The sequence below is a fragment of the Lissotriton vulgaris genome, chromosome 11, assembly GCF_964263255.1.
Source record: "Lissotriton vulgaris chromosome 11, aLisVul1.2, whole genome shotgun sequence".
In the NCBI taxonomy this organism is placed as follows: domain Eukaryota; kingdom Metazoa; phylum Chordata; class Amphibia; order Caudata; family Salamandridae; genus Lissotriton; species Lissotriton vulgaris.
Genome location: NC_141699.1, coordinates 631,725,903 through 631,740,108, shown reverse-complemented (window position 1 = coordinate 631,740,108; position 14,206 = coordinate 631,725,903). Strand labels below are relative to the sequence as shown.

At 43.4% G+C, this 14,206-nt stretch overlaps 1 protein-coding gene across 1 annotated transcript in view; it reads right to left on the bottom strand.

Moving 5' to 3' along the window:
* Positions 1-10,959, bottom strand: part of PLOD2 (procollagen-lysine,2-oxoglutarate 5-dioxygenase 2) — a 294,168-nt gene extending 283,209 nt beyond the window's left edge. Inside the window, exons 1-2 of the mRNA XM_086942510.1 lie at positions 10,948-10,959; positions 10,269-10,405 (exon numbers count right to left, since the gene is read on the bottom strand). Coding sequence (XP_086798636.1) covers positions 10,269-10,405; positions 10,948-10,959 — 149 coding nt within the window. The remainder of the gene's footprint in view (positions 1-10,268; positions 10,406-10,947) is intronic.
* Between the last annotated feature and the right edge of the window lie 3,247 nt (positions 10,960-14,206).

The following is a 14,206-nucleotide window of genomic DNA, read 5'->3' as shown; positions in this document are numbered from 1 at the left end:
CTATGCGTTGTAACGGTATGCGTTGTAAATACCGCGTTGTAATGGTAAGCGTGGTAAAAGTATGCGTGGTAACGTCATACATCCGGCCCTGAGTATCCACACTTTGAGTTCGGACGTGAGACCGCAAAGCCCTTCTCAGTCTTGGCTACTCGAACCAGGAGGCTTTCCCATTTACCCCCTAACCAGAGAGAGGATACACAGGGAATTTCTCAGCTTTGACCTGGAGAAAAATAGCATTGATTCAAAACGTGCTATCAGAGGGGCTAGGCTGCGTTGGGCGCTCTGTACCTCCCTCCACCCCCACAAGCCTGCTGAGATCTGTCGCCCCACACCTTCTCTTCACCTTCAAAGACCCATGTCCCGTAAACCCCTGTTGCATACTTACAGCCTGATGTCCCTGTTGGAGAGAGATAAGAGTTTTGTCTCATTGAAGTTTTGACTGTAGCACAGAGGGGTAATGTAGAACATGTGCCATGCAGATGACAGAACTATATTATGTGGATAGCTCATTGGGTTTCTGTTTTTTGTCACAGACGTCCTTTTGTTACTCGCTGATCATAAATTACAATCCTAATATAGCACAGGCGGCAGACTCAGTTGAATTTTGTGCTTTATTAGTTAAAAAGTATGTGTGGAAGCTTGTCTGAATGGAGTTGAATGTCTGACTTCATTTGAAAATAGGTGGCAGTGGGATTTTGCGACTTATAGTCTGATCATGTAATAGAACTATTTGTTTGAAGCATGAGAGTGTGGCTCTCCATCAAGGCCTAATCCCAATGGTATAACTGACACTTTATTTTGTTTTATCAGGAATACCTATTGTGACATTACAAAACATCTTTTTATGGCATAAAACTTAACACAGTTAAAGAATCACCATTGTGTGTCTTGGACAACACTGCTGTGCATTGATGAGATAGGCCAAGAATGATACACTCCTGTCACCTCTCAACTTTACATAATTAATGACTGTGTATTTAATAAAGCAGAGGTGTACTCTTTGCTCGCTCTATCTTAGCATTTGCTTTTCTTCCTCCCCTTCACACCTCACACCTTCACTTCTCTCCAATTTAACTTCACTTTCTGCCCTACATCTGCATTTTCTCTTAGTCGCCACCTCCCCTCATTAACTGCTTTTCATTGTTCACTGTTGCATCTTTCCCTTCCACTCTACTCTCACACGCTCCCCACTGTTCGCTTTTCTTCCCTTGCCTTTCTCCTCTTTTCACTTTTCCTTCTCATCACGTTCCACTCCAATCTTGCAATCCCAAACTCTGCTTTCCACATTTCTCTTTACATTGTCGACTGCATCTATCTTTGCCTTTAGACCTCTCCTCCTCACTCACTCTCACTTTTAATTTTTTCCTTCTTGCACATATGTTTATATCTACTCCATGGAATCTGTGGACTATCTCAGGGTCATAAATTGAAATCTTGGTGTGGCCACTCAGTCTTTCATCTTTGGCAAAATTAGTGCAATTGAGCTGGATAAAAACATGTTTAATTTGGTGTCAAGGCCCCCTCTAGTGAATATGTGCTTTACAAATGGTGTGTTTCTCCTTCTATCCCTTCATTTCTTCCTTTCACATTCTTTTCTTATTTCCTCCTTCTTTCATCCATTACTTATTTATTTCCTTACTCCAGTGCTCCTGTTCCGGCCTGCATTTGTTACTGCCTTCTTTAATGTATTCCTTCCTTCATTCTTTTCTTTCTTTTAAACAGCGCAGTGCAAGCACATTTTCTTTTGATTGTAAAGCTGCCTCAAGTCCTCAAATTACCTTTCTCTCTAATTTGAGTTCACTTTTAAGTTTTTGTCATAGGCTTCCAATATGTTATATTATGTTATATTGATTTGTATAGCGCACTAATTACCCAGGAGGGTATCCAGGGATTTGGGCAGGTGTGTAGGTGTGAGATGCCTGAGTTGCTTTTGTGAAGAGCCAGACCTTCCTCTTTCTTGCGGAACTCAATAAGGGAGGAGGTGACTCTGATGTGTTGAGGCTTGTGGATGTGGGTGGAGTCAATAAAGGGAAGTGGGTGGGGCCACTGGAGGGAGTGGGCAGAGCTCAGGAAGTGGGTGTGACCTTGTTAAAGACTGTGAGCACCTGCACTTCATATTTTACAAATTAAGCACAGGAGACACTATTGGCATTCCCTGGAATTTTTACAAAAAATGTCCTTTTTAGAGATCTGCTTTGCGGTTTTAAACGTTATTAAAGTGCACATGCCCTAAGAAAGCGATATGAACTACTGGTTTTATAAAAACAGCATTATATGAAAATCATATAGCATATTTAAATTGCACCTCTTGTTTCGTTCGGCACGAATCACCTGATATTATGCTGCCATTTCGCATGTTTACAGTTCATTTATGCTTTTCGCACAAGCATTTTATTCCTTGAGATTACTGAGCAAAATTAATCTTAATCCTGATTATTTTTTGTATGTATTTTATAATCTTTACTTGATATTCTGCTGCCATTTTGCACCTTTACAGGTTTTTCATGCTTTTTTCACATGCAATCTGCTCTTTGAGATTACTGACCAAAATACATTTTAATCTTGCTCAGTTTATGTATATATAAAGCTCTCTTTTTTTACCTAATGTATGAAATGTCTCAAATACTTCTTATGTGGCTCACTGCAGAACACAGATTGTTCTGACTGACTGGCTGGGTGTTGCATGTTAACACACAAAAACACCCATAGAACGCCCCTTCTAAGCAGAGGAAAGCATTGACTTACTCCATATTTACAAGGTCATGAAAGGCCATGCAGGGTGGCTTTGCATGGCCTTTTAAATATGGGCTGGCACACTCTGCTTCCGGAGCCTCACAAAAGTGACGCTACTTGGCATAAAAGTGACGCAGGAACATTGTAAAAATGCCCCCTCGTTTCTAGATGCTATTTTATATTACATAAGTACCATAACTTCGTAAAAAAGGGAATTTATGTTTTAGTCTAAAGAGATACTTTGAAAAATAAAAGTTTTCTTTTTTTACAATGTGTTCCGCTTGCCTGAGTTTTCACTCAAACGCATCTGCCATCTGAGCTTTAAAACTGATAGTAGGTGTTTGGCATTAACACTGTTACTTATTTCTCTGTTTTCGGTTTCCTTCTTTAAATTTAATTCGAATCCACATATTTCTAAAAATCGTTCTAGGATGTCTGTTTTTCTGACTTAATGAGCTGATATTTTTAATGTAAATATAATTTGGGCCATCCTTTCCCGTGCTCTGAACTTTGTCTGTGTGCTAAATACATTTCACCTTCCATGACATGTGCCTCTGATCCCTATTTTTGGCTCACTTACTAATAGTATTTTGACTCTCTCGTTTTCAGTGTCCGCTACTGTAGCTATGCTGCAGGTTTTTTGCAACCCAGGAACCACGGTTCAAACCCAGGTCTGACACTTGAGTATAGATTGAGCGATTTTGGTCAAATCACTTAGTCTCCCACTACCAAAAACTGTAAATAGGTAAACTCAAATTTAAATATAGTCAATGTAATCATTAAATGCAAATGTGTAAATCCCTAACTGGTGTGTGCAGTGCTCCACTGCTGCTCAGCTAGTAAATAACAATACTAATGAATGTAGGTACATGCTCTATGGGGTTTATTCAAAAGACTGTGTGCTAAACATCATCAAAAATCACCGAAAATGCTAACACAACTTTACACATCGCAGCCTTTCACGGGAAAAAAAACCTGTGTCAACATGGAATTCAAAACAAGGCGATATCATGCAATAGTCTGCCGAAACCGCGGCCAATGTTCGTGATACAACCACCTCGACGGAGACAAAAATACAAACTTCAATGTGAAAAAACATGCGATGGGCCAATGCACCATGAGAAAATCAGCGATAAGCAGAGCCAGGCCTGCAATACACACATGGCAGGCAGGAAAAATCACTATAAAAGTAGAAAATACACACAAACACAAACTGACCAACACCCAAGCACCATGGAGGCAGCCGGAGCAGGCGCACAAGCACAAGCACCCAGATGACCAGCCTGGGATCTCGGGACATGGAAGGGCAAGGACAAGAAGAGGAGGAAGATGAAGTTCAGTTCACAGGAAAACAGGATCCTGGCCACGCAGGTGATGGAACACCATCAACAACTGTTTGGGCACCAAAAATGGGATATGGTGGGACATCATGGACAAGGTGAATGCCGTCGGAGAGCACAAGAGGTCAATGGACGAGGCAAGAAGCGATGGAGTGACATAAAGCGCAAGACCAAGGAGAAACTTTCAGCCAACCAGAAGGCAGGAATGCAGACTGGAGGTGGGAGCTCAACGCCACAGTCACAGTGTGGAGACTGTGGCCGGAGTCGAGGGACTGGACACTGCTCGACAGGACACAACACAACCGCAACAGGGTGAGGGACCACCAGGTGCTGGGGGGATGGGTGGAGATGGCCACAATGGTACACATGCACTATCAAGAAGAGCCCTGTGCACACCCAAAATGACTCTGGGCCATGGCCCTGATCTACAGACTGTCACAATGTACAATGCCATGCTGTCTGAATGTCAACATGTACCATGCAGCTACATACATGTGGACACATTGTAATACACCATCTCCCCTTCACATTGCAGAGGCACTGTCAATGTCAACACCTCCTGAACAGCAGTCCCAGCCACTCTTCACTAATGACGAGGTCACCCCCAGGATCGACACCCAAGCCCTACAACACATCATTGACATCATCTGCAACTCTCCTCCAGGATGAGGGCAGCCCAGCTGCATCGGCGAGATCCCACCCACTACACAAACCACCCAGCAGGAGGCACCCACAGCCCCAGCAGTCTCCGAAGACCCCAGGAACAACACATGGCCTCCCAACGCCATGTGCTGGAGGGCCAGAGGGAGACAGATGAGCAGGTGCAGGTGGAGTTCGGCCTCATGGCTACCAAACTGGACGCCATCCATAGGCATCTAAGTCCCATCAGGGACCATCTCCAGTCCCTAACGGACCACCATGGCCCGCCCCATGGTCTCCAACGAGCCCTGACTTACATTGCTGGAGTCATGATGAGGAGAGAAGAACACCTGTCCGCTCTCTACCATGCCCTGCAGATCATGACATTGCTGCCACAAGGCGTGGTGCTGATGAAGGCTGCTGCCCCCACACGTCCACATCTCCACCCCCTGGTGTGTCAGTGCCTCATAGTGCTGCAGGCGTATCCACTCCGGCACCTGGTGTGTCACTGCCACACAGTGCGGCCCAAAATCCTCATCCGGCCCCTGATGTGTCAGTGGCACAGCCGGTACAGCCGGTACTGCAACACCAACAGGTGGGGCAGAGCACACATCCGAGGATGAGGACGTGGATGAGATTGTGTTCAGAAGGAGGCAATAGCATTCATTTCTGCCACCTGGCCTGTTTCTGCTTGGTGCCGCAAATGGCCCCATGACCTTCCACTGACCTTCCACTGGCCCCCAATACACTCTGCTGCACTAACCTTGGACTGCGACATGGACTGCCATATCCTGTTTGATGACCAATGACACGGCGACCAGACTGCGGACTGTACCCTTCCTCTTGTCATCCCGGGATGGACTCTGGCTGGCCCTCCAGGAGTCCATACTGTGTACTGTGCTTGGCATGGCCCTGTACCACTCCAGCTGCAAAACGCCAAAGGATGTGCAATAAACATCCACAAACGCACTGCTATGTCATGTCTTTCATCATTCATGTATGAATGTGTGGATGAATGTAGGGACAGTAATTTCCCTTACGTTAATGATGCTCATCTAGTGGGATGCCAGTTACAGTGTGCTACATTGCCTATTGTGTTTTGGTTGCCATGGACACTACAACAGGGACACAAGCATTAGTCACTTCCTTGTCCGGACATGGACTGAACCATGCCCAGAGCCCCCAAGTTATTGTTGCAAGCCCTGTGCTGGTCCGGCATACGCCAGGCCAAACCACTCCGCTTACGCTCCCGGGGGGGCCCACATAGCTACCTATCGCAGGTGTACTCGCTGGTGGTGTGCAGGTCACTGGTCTACACACACACCACACCCATCCGGCACAGGCGTCACAGGCCATGTGACCCCGCAAATATAAGGGGCCGACAACGGCACATTCCCCTCTGTTGATGGTGACTGGATGACGGACTTTCCACGGTTCTCAATCATAAAGGGCTCATGAGTTGTTGCATACAGGGTTAGTGGCACCAGAAGCCTTGCGGCTGTCACTGGCCTATCACCATGTGGCGCTGACTGGCGTTGCACAGGGTTAGTGGCACCGAAATAGCTGAGCGGGTGTGCAGCCTGGGTGGATGATGTGTGCACTGATGTGATCTCTGCCATTGATGACTCAGGACTCAGCGTCATGTGTGGGACCTGCTGGGCTGCGGGGCAGGCCCGCATGATGTGGACCATGCCTTGGTGGCGTGACCGGGGCCTGGAGCTTGCACGGGCACTTGGTGTGCCTACTGGTGGACACACCGGTGGCAGCAGGTGAACAGTGGGGCCTGTGTGCACAGGGGCAGCGGTGTCTCTCTCTCTCTCTCTCTCCCTTCCTTTCCTTCTCTTTCTCTCACTCTCTCTCCCTTCCCTCTCTGTCTCTCTCTCTCCTTCCTCTACTTCCCTCTCTTACTCTCTCTGGCTTACTTTCCTTCTCTGTTTCTCTGTGTCTCGCTCCTTTGATATGAGCATGACACACGTCCTGATTTTGTGCTTTATTTTCCAGGCTGTGACATCAAGATTCGACCAATCTTCCGCATTGGTGTTTTGTGTTGTATTTCAATAAAGTTTCTGGTTGTTACTTCAGTGGTGTGTGAATGTTTCTCTTTCTTCTAGCCACACATGTGTGTATTTATTTTAGCAATGTGCATCAGCATGCGTTTTTTGTGGCTCTTGTGTCGTGCACGGTATGTGTATGTCCGGGGGGGAAAGCCGGGGGGGAGCTGGGGGTGATGGCGGGGGATGTTTTGGCCCTCATGGGTATCGGAGCTGCATGATCATTGTCTCCATGGCATCTGTGGGTCTTCAGGTGTGGCTCTTGGCTGGGCTCCCTTTCATGCTGTGGGTAGTCATCCTGCTTAGCACCAGCAAAAGGCAGGTGTTAAATCCCTGGTGCTATCGCGGCCTATCGCCTATTTTTGTTGTGCTTCGCAGATCTGGCAGTTCGTTTTGAAAGTGGTGTTGTGGCTTTTTCATGTATTTTTGCACGGGAAGGCCTACTCTGCATCTCATTAGAGTTAGTTGATGGTGTCCACCGTGGAGATACATTTTGGGGCACTTATCGCTGGAATACTGGCGATGTCTGCAGTTTGCACCAGCTTATGAATGGAGGTATTAAATCTATCTCCACTTTTGATGCATTAAGGTGGAGATAAATCAGAGATAAGTCCTTGTGAATATTCCCCTCTGTCTTCTCCCTTGCCAATTCTGAGCTCCCACTGCCTCATCAGAGCTGCTGCTTGAAGGGATAATATGCCCGTCATTCATAGGGTTATTAACAGTATATGTTGGTGAGCTACAAACTGCTGCCCTGCCTTTCGCATGTTTCCCTAGAGTAATATTGATATGTGCACAATGACAGAGGAAACCCTGCTCCTCACAGACTTTACAGTGCCTGCAACTAAAGTATTTATTAACCAGGTTAACCACCATCCCACCACACACACACACATACAGGTACAATTTAATGGAAGATTGTAGTGACTCCCTACCAGCAAAGCGAGGGACTTGGGTGCATATGTGACAAGCAAGGCCAGGGACTTGGGTGCATATGTGACATACATGTAAAGAAAATGCAAGTAAATCTCTTTCTCTTAAAATGAATAAAATATTCTAGATCACAACAACTCAGTTAGTCTAGTCCTATCTGTTTTTGTTTCGAGCATTTTTCAAATATTAGGATTTTGTATGTATCCGCAATCTAGAAAACATGACAATATGCAATGCACGTCTAAAGGATTATTACCAGATCAAACCAGGAGATGTAGATCACAGACACATTTCCAAATTTTGCTAGACAGTAAACATATGTTCAGCAGGAGAAAGATATATATACATATATATATGGATTAGATGTGTCCCAGTCGTGGAATTAAAAACTCCTAAACAATGCCTCTGTACTTGAGAAAATGAAAGGGTTGTATAATTGTCCTGCTGGTGGCGGTTTTGATATGTAGACAAATGATAGGGCTCTGGTTTCACAGCCCGACAGCACATTTATAGATAATTTGTACCTTGCAGAGGCCACTAAAACCAGAGAAAAACAAAGGGTGGTCAAAACTGTATTTAAAGAGGATCAATGCAATCCCCATGAAGGTTTGAACGAAACGCTCTTTAAATGGGAGCACTGAAATATAGTCCCTAATTGGCATTGATGTCCCCTTTGTTTATGCAAACTGGGGCTAAGAACAAATGCAACTCGTTCGAGATTTCTGAAAGGTTGACATGGTGGTGTCTGTGGGCAAACATAAAGGAATATTTATTCCCCCACTGCACATACTTTAATGCTCACAGGCAATCAACAAAAATAGAGGTTTCGCTTCTTTCTGTCTTCTTTGTTCAGATAAAACATGGCATCAGCGATGCCTCTGCTGACCACAGAGCAAATCTCAAGAAGGGAACTTTGTGGTGTAGGACGCTTATGCACGATACCCTCTTTCTACTTCTTCAGTGGTCCAGTAAAATATACTACAACTGACTGAATAAGGCAAGAGGCCGTTCTAATCGGTAAATTATGAATGCAAAGAAACTAGAACAGACGAGCAAACTAGTGTTACATGTGTGCAGGTGGTGGGCAAAGGCACTCTTTTTAGGAAATCAGGACTTTTTTTATCATCAGACGCTGATCTCAGAGCAAGGGAAAGACAGGAAGAACAGGGAGAAAGGAGAAGGAAGAGAAATGTACGAAAGTTAAACATGTATTTAGAGAGATTTAGCGCAAGGGGTTTGTGCATTGAGCATTAATATATTTTCATTGCTCTAATTACAATATAAACAAAGGAGCACCCTTCCTCGGACTGCACTTTGTGTAGCTCGTAGTGACATCCCTAACAAGGTACAGTTGGTAGACTGCTGGTCTATCCAACAGATGCGATACAGACGAAGAGTTAAACATTATTCGGTGACTGAGCTTGAGATGTTGAGGCACTAGCTTATGATACAGAACCATGTCTGGTGGCTTAGTGGACTAATGTGACCACTGTAGGGGCCTGTGTTTGAGCTGCCGGGTTCACTCCGCCTTTCATCTTTTTGAGGTCGATAAAATGAGTACCATTAAGTTGGGTAACAGTAAACATCTATTATTCAGCGCCAAGACGCCCTTCTGGGTAACGTGCGCTTTACAAATGCACATTATGTTAACCGAATGTCATTACAAAATGAACATCTCAATCGTTTGTAAGCTTTTAAATGGTTACTAAATAAACAGAATGTGATTCTCGTACATGACTAGGCCGAAATGCTGAAAATGGTGAATACAAGAGCAATAGGTCAGAGGAAACCAAGAAGGAAAATATTGACAAAAGCAACATGGTTGCCTAGTTTTTACAAGCTTGTGGTAGAAGATGAGAGGTTGAAGTTTCTGTGGCTCCATCTGGATGTGTGCATCAGTATGTGGATTTAGCTAAATAATGGGTTTATCTGTTCCAACAAGGCACAGAGATGCCCACAAGTCTGGATCCCGTGGAGTCAGTGGCGTGCAACAAAAAATAAAACCAGTGTTAGGAAAGCATTATTGGAAATATGCCAACTTAGCAAAAAAACATAACTTAACGTGACTTAACACACAACTAAATTATCAGGTGGTCTTGGTTTTGTCACTGTGTTATATAATGGGAACCTTGAAATCTTTGGTGAAGAGAAAATGTCTGATTTCATTGGAACTAGGAGGTGGCTATTATTTGAAAGCAAGAAAAGGTGGATTGATTTTACATAAAAACTACTGATGTATGAGACCTTCATTTGAAAATATTCAATTCTAGGAAAAATTGAGTTCTTGGCCTAACGCCTTGCAATTGGCCAGTGATGAGAACATGCAGGACATGATTCACTCTTGTTCCGTTGCAGCACAATCATGTTTGAAGCACATACTGCACATCTGTTAAATCATTTAATGTTTTCCAGACAAGCTGATGGGTTTTCCATGTGAGACTTACTGCTTTCATTTCCTGAAACTATGCCCATAATAGAAAAAGAAAAACAGATGACACCAGAAACAATTAAAAAGATCAATGCTACTTGTTTTCCGATCTACTTTGTGAAAAGATTGGTAAAATGATCTTACCTGTCGGTATACAATAAAACAAGATCTTCTTGCTCAGAAAAGCTCTGTATTGATTCTTTCAGCAGCCTAACCTTTTGGCCACCACCGATCGAGTTTACAGTTTCTCCACCTGTCCAGTTTTCTTCTTGGCCAAGAACCTGTGGGCAATTCAGTTGCAATAATTCAGTGAAGTGAAAGCGTGCTCATATACACTCCATTATACACGTCAGGCAATATATTACCCTCCTCCCTTAAAAATATATATTTTCATTTACGCATTTTAAGCAAGCCCATTCTTCAGGTTGGTTGATTTAAGAACAATATAAGAAAAACTTGTTCCGACTAAATTTAAGAGTTAACAACCTCAGTGAAGTTGGCTAATGTGTGTTTCTTAAAAATAAAAATATTTGCCAATTTTCCCACAGGTCACTTTTGGCAGGTCAAGTCTGCTGAAATGTAGGGTGGAAAAAGACCTAGTAGTTACAGAGAAACACAGAATTTAGTGTCCTAGTAACCAAGGGCCATTTTATTGAACACTTTTTCCCATAGACACAGAATGGGTAAAAACCTTTGATACATTTGGCCGTAAATTCTGCATGCAGTGCCACGTTTCTGAGTGTCGGAAGATGAGGGTTTTATTGAACCCAACAAAAATCTCATCTTGTGGTGTCTGTAGTTTCAGATCCGGTAAATAACTTACTCTGCCACTCATAATTGGGGTCTTTGTGGTTAAATGCGCTTATTGCATGTTTCTAGGCAGAAAAAATAAAAATCGAAAGAGTCCAAAATAAGGATATAATAGCAGGAATTACAGCCCAAACACAGTTGCAGCTCGGGAAACAAGATATGATTCCTTCTAGGACAGCGGGGGAAGAGGCAAAATGTAAATTAAATGGTAAAACGTGCAAGCCGTTCCTGCCATACCCAAGAAATGTGTTTTATAATCTCTTTTAAAACCTTGTGGTTCCTTTTTATTTATCTTAAGAGAATATTGTTGTTTTAATGTTTCTTTTTCACCAGCCAGTAACATTAGTAACATTTATTTGTACATTCACTCAACAAAAGTGAATGAATGATGCTAGAACCACTCAGCTCCATTTTGCTGGAAATGATAAGGGCTTCATCTACAATAAAGGGATACAATTGCTCCTTTCGGATTTTCCTGAAAAATATATGATTTAGATAGATAGTTCCATATTCTGTTACCATGCCTTTTGATCTGAAATGTATCTCTCTGGTCCATAATTCAAAATATTTTATTTAATTTGGTGACTCGTCACTTTTGTGTCCTCCACAGCTAAATCAATTCCAATTTTGGGATTTCCCTAGAAATATACCAGTCACGGCCCCTCATTCTTTAATCACTTTGAGGTACTTTACATCTGATCAGCAATAGCTGTATTGGCCAAGACTCCTTATAAACGCTAAGAACCCTTCCTAAAAAAAAGATAGGTGAAAGCCCTGATTTGGTCAACAGTCTTTTAAAGCCAACAAGCAGTCACACTGAGAGATCTAAGGGTTGATTTAGAGTTTTGAGGGTTACTCCATCACAAAAGTGACAGTTTTCCCATCCACCTCATTACAAGGTACATAGGCTATATAGTGCCCTTGTAATGAGGCAGACGGGAAATCTGTTGCATTTGTGATGGACTACCCATCCACCAACTTTTAATGAGGTCCTAAATCAGGACTGCCCATTGAAAGCCATCAGCAAGAATAGGGCTGGTGTATTTGTATCTATCTGTTTAGTGTCTCGTCCCCTTTAGCACAGAAATGTAACATGTTATGTCAAGCCATGCATGCTTCTGGACGCTGTGAATATAACCAGATAACCAACAGCTGAGACCACAGAAACATGCTAAATTAAAACTCTCACAGGAAAACTGAAAAAGGAGAAGGCAAATGTTTTGCCATTCGACTTTATAGGCTATTCCCAAAATACTTTTCACAACATTCCTAGAGGCTCTGTGCAATGGCTGCTTCAAGCACCGACCAAGGTAAATAAAAAGTACTTTTGCCCAGTGACTATGCCAAATTTACAAGAAGAAGAGACGTTAAAGCTTGAAGTGGTCAATCAATCAAACAATCAAAAAACTTTATTCGGCTACTTTGCAGCCATAAAAATACAGAATTGTCAGTAATACATATATAAACCAGAGTTTAGTCATTAAAATTTCTCACACACCAGCTGGTTACAATATTCATGAACAATTTTAAAAAATGAAGAATAAAAATATATGTAAAAAGAACCTACAAAAGTGCTATGTGCTTCTGAAACATGGCTACAGTGCATAATTCGAAGCTTGTGGCCCTACAGATGGAGGACAGCAGCATAACCAAGGTACTTCGAGCATCAAAAGCAGTGGTTCCCCATCTTTTGACTCCTGAGGACCCCCACTGAATCACTACTGGAAGCCGGGGACCCCAAGCAATTTGTGCAATTTAAATTTCTTTTTAAAAACGCCTTTTGAAGCAGAGGCAATTTCAAGAGGGAGACAGCCTGAATTGGGTCTATTGGCATGGACATGTATGCATACAGCAGTGTAATATTTAGTGGTACAAGTCTCCTGCTCTCAGCCATAGCAGCACCTCTACATTCTCATTCCAGAGCCTTGGAGTGGTGACCATTCCTTACAGCAACAGGTTGAATAATTGTGCATTATTAGCATTTTTACCTATTCACAGTTTAAGAAGTTCTAAAATATTATACAATTATGAAGCATTTTATAATGAAGACATGCCCCAAGAAGCAACAAATATTGTGAAAATTCTAACAAGATAGTGCACAAAGCGATGAGTCCAGTGTACAGAGCAAATTCAAGGTCTACATTAGGAGTTCATCATGGAAGTGCAAGAGATGGCAGCACAGGAGGCATATTGTTTCAGCGAGATCATGGAACAATGCTATGCCAATTACCATAAACCCCTGTTAGACATAATCTTTAGTCACAGACAGCAGAACAACATTTTACCACCAAGGGGTGAGCAGTGCAGTTAAGGCATATTTCAGAGAGACTCGCGTGGCACCTGACATGACCCACTCCTGTTAGGATGCCCACTGCCCCGTCCCTTGCCAACAACAAACTGCAAAGGCTACACAGAATAAGAGCTTGATATGTCTGCATATGAAAGCTTGACGGAACACACAATTCACCCAAGGGCTTGTGGAAAGTGAGCAATCAGACAGCAGCACGAAAATCTTACTGCTGATCCTGGCTGCATCTATTTTTACCTGCCTGCCAAGTAACGGTAACTTATACACATGTACCTTTCAACACTTTATTGCTTTTATTGTACTGCCTGTATTTTCATTGTTGTATCTGTGACTGTTGTTGTCTGTCTTCCTCTTTTTCTTCCCTCTGTTCCCTTCACTGTCCCCATGCTCTCTCTGCCCGGTCTTTCCTTCTGTACCCCTCGCTGCCTCGTATCTCTGCCCGGTTTTCCCTTCTGTTCCCCTCGCTACCCCGTGCCTCTCTGCCTTCTGTTATTAGCTGCCCCTATATTTCTGTATTCTGTATTTTGCCTCTGTGACACTTGATTTTTTGTGCCCGTCTGCCCTCTGTGCCACTCGTTTGCCCCCTCGTTTTTGTGCCCCTTTAGCCTTCTGTTCCACTTGTTTTTCCCTAGTTTTTTGTGACTTTCTGCCCTCTGTTCCACTCATTTTTCCCTCGTTTTTTGTGCCTTTCCGCCCTCTGGTCCACTCGTTTTCCCCTCATTTTTTGTGCCTTTCTACCCTCTGTTCCACTCGTTTTTCCCTCATTTTTGTGCCTTTCTGCCCTCTGTGCCACTTGTTTTTCCCTTGTTTTTAGTGCCCCTCTGCCCTATGTTCCACTCGTTTTCTGTGCCTTTCTGCCCTCTGTTCCACTCGTTTTCCCCTCGTTTTTTGTGCCCTTCTGCCCTCTGTTCCACTTGTTTTTTGTGCCCTTCTGCCTTCTGTGCCACTCGTTTTTTCCTTGTTT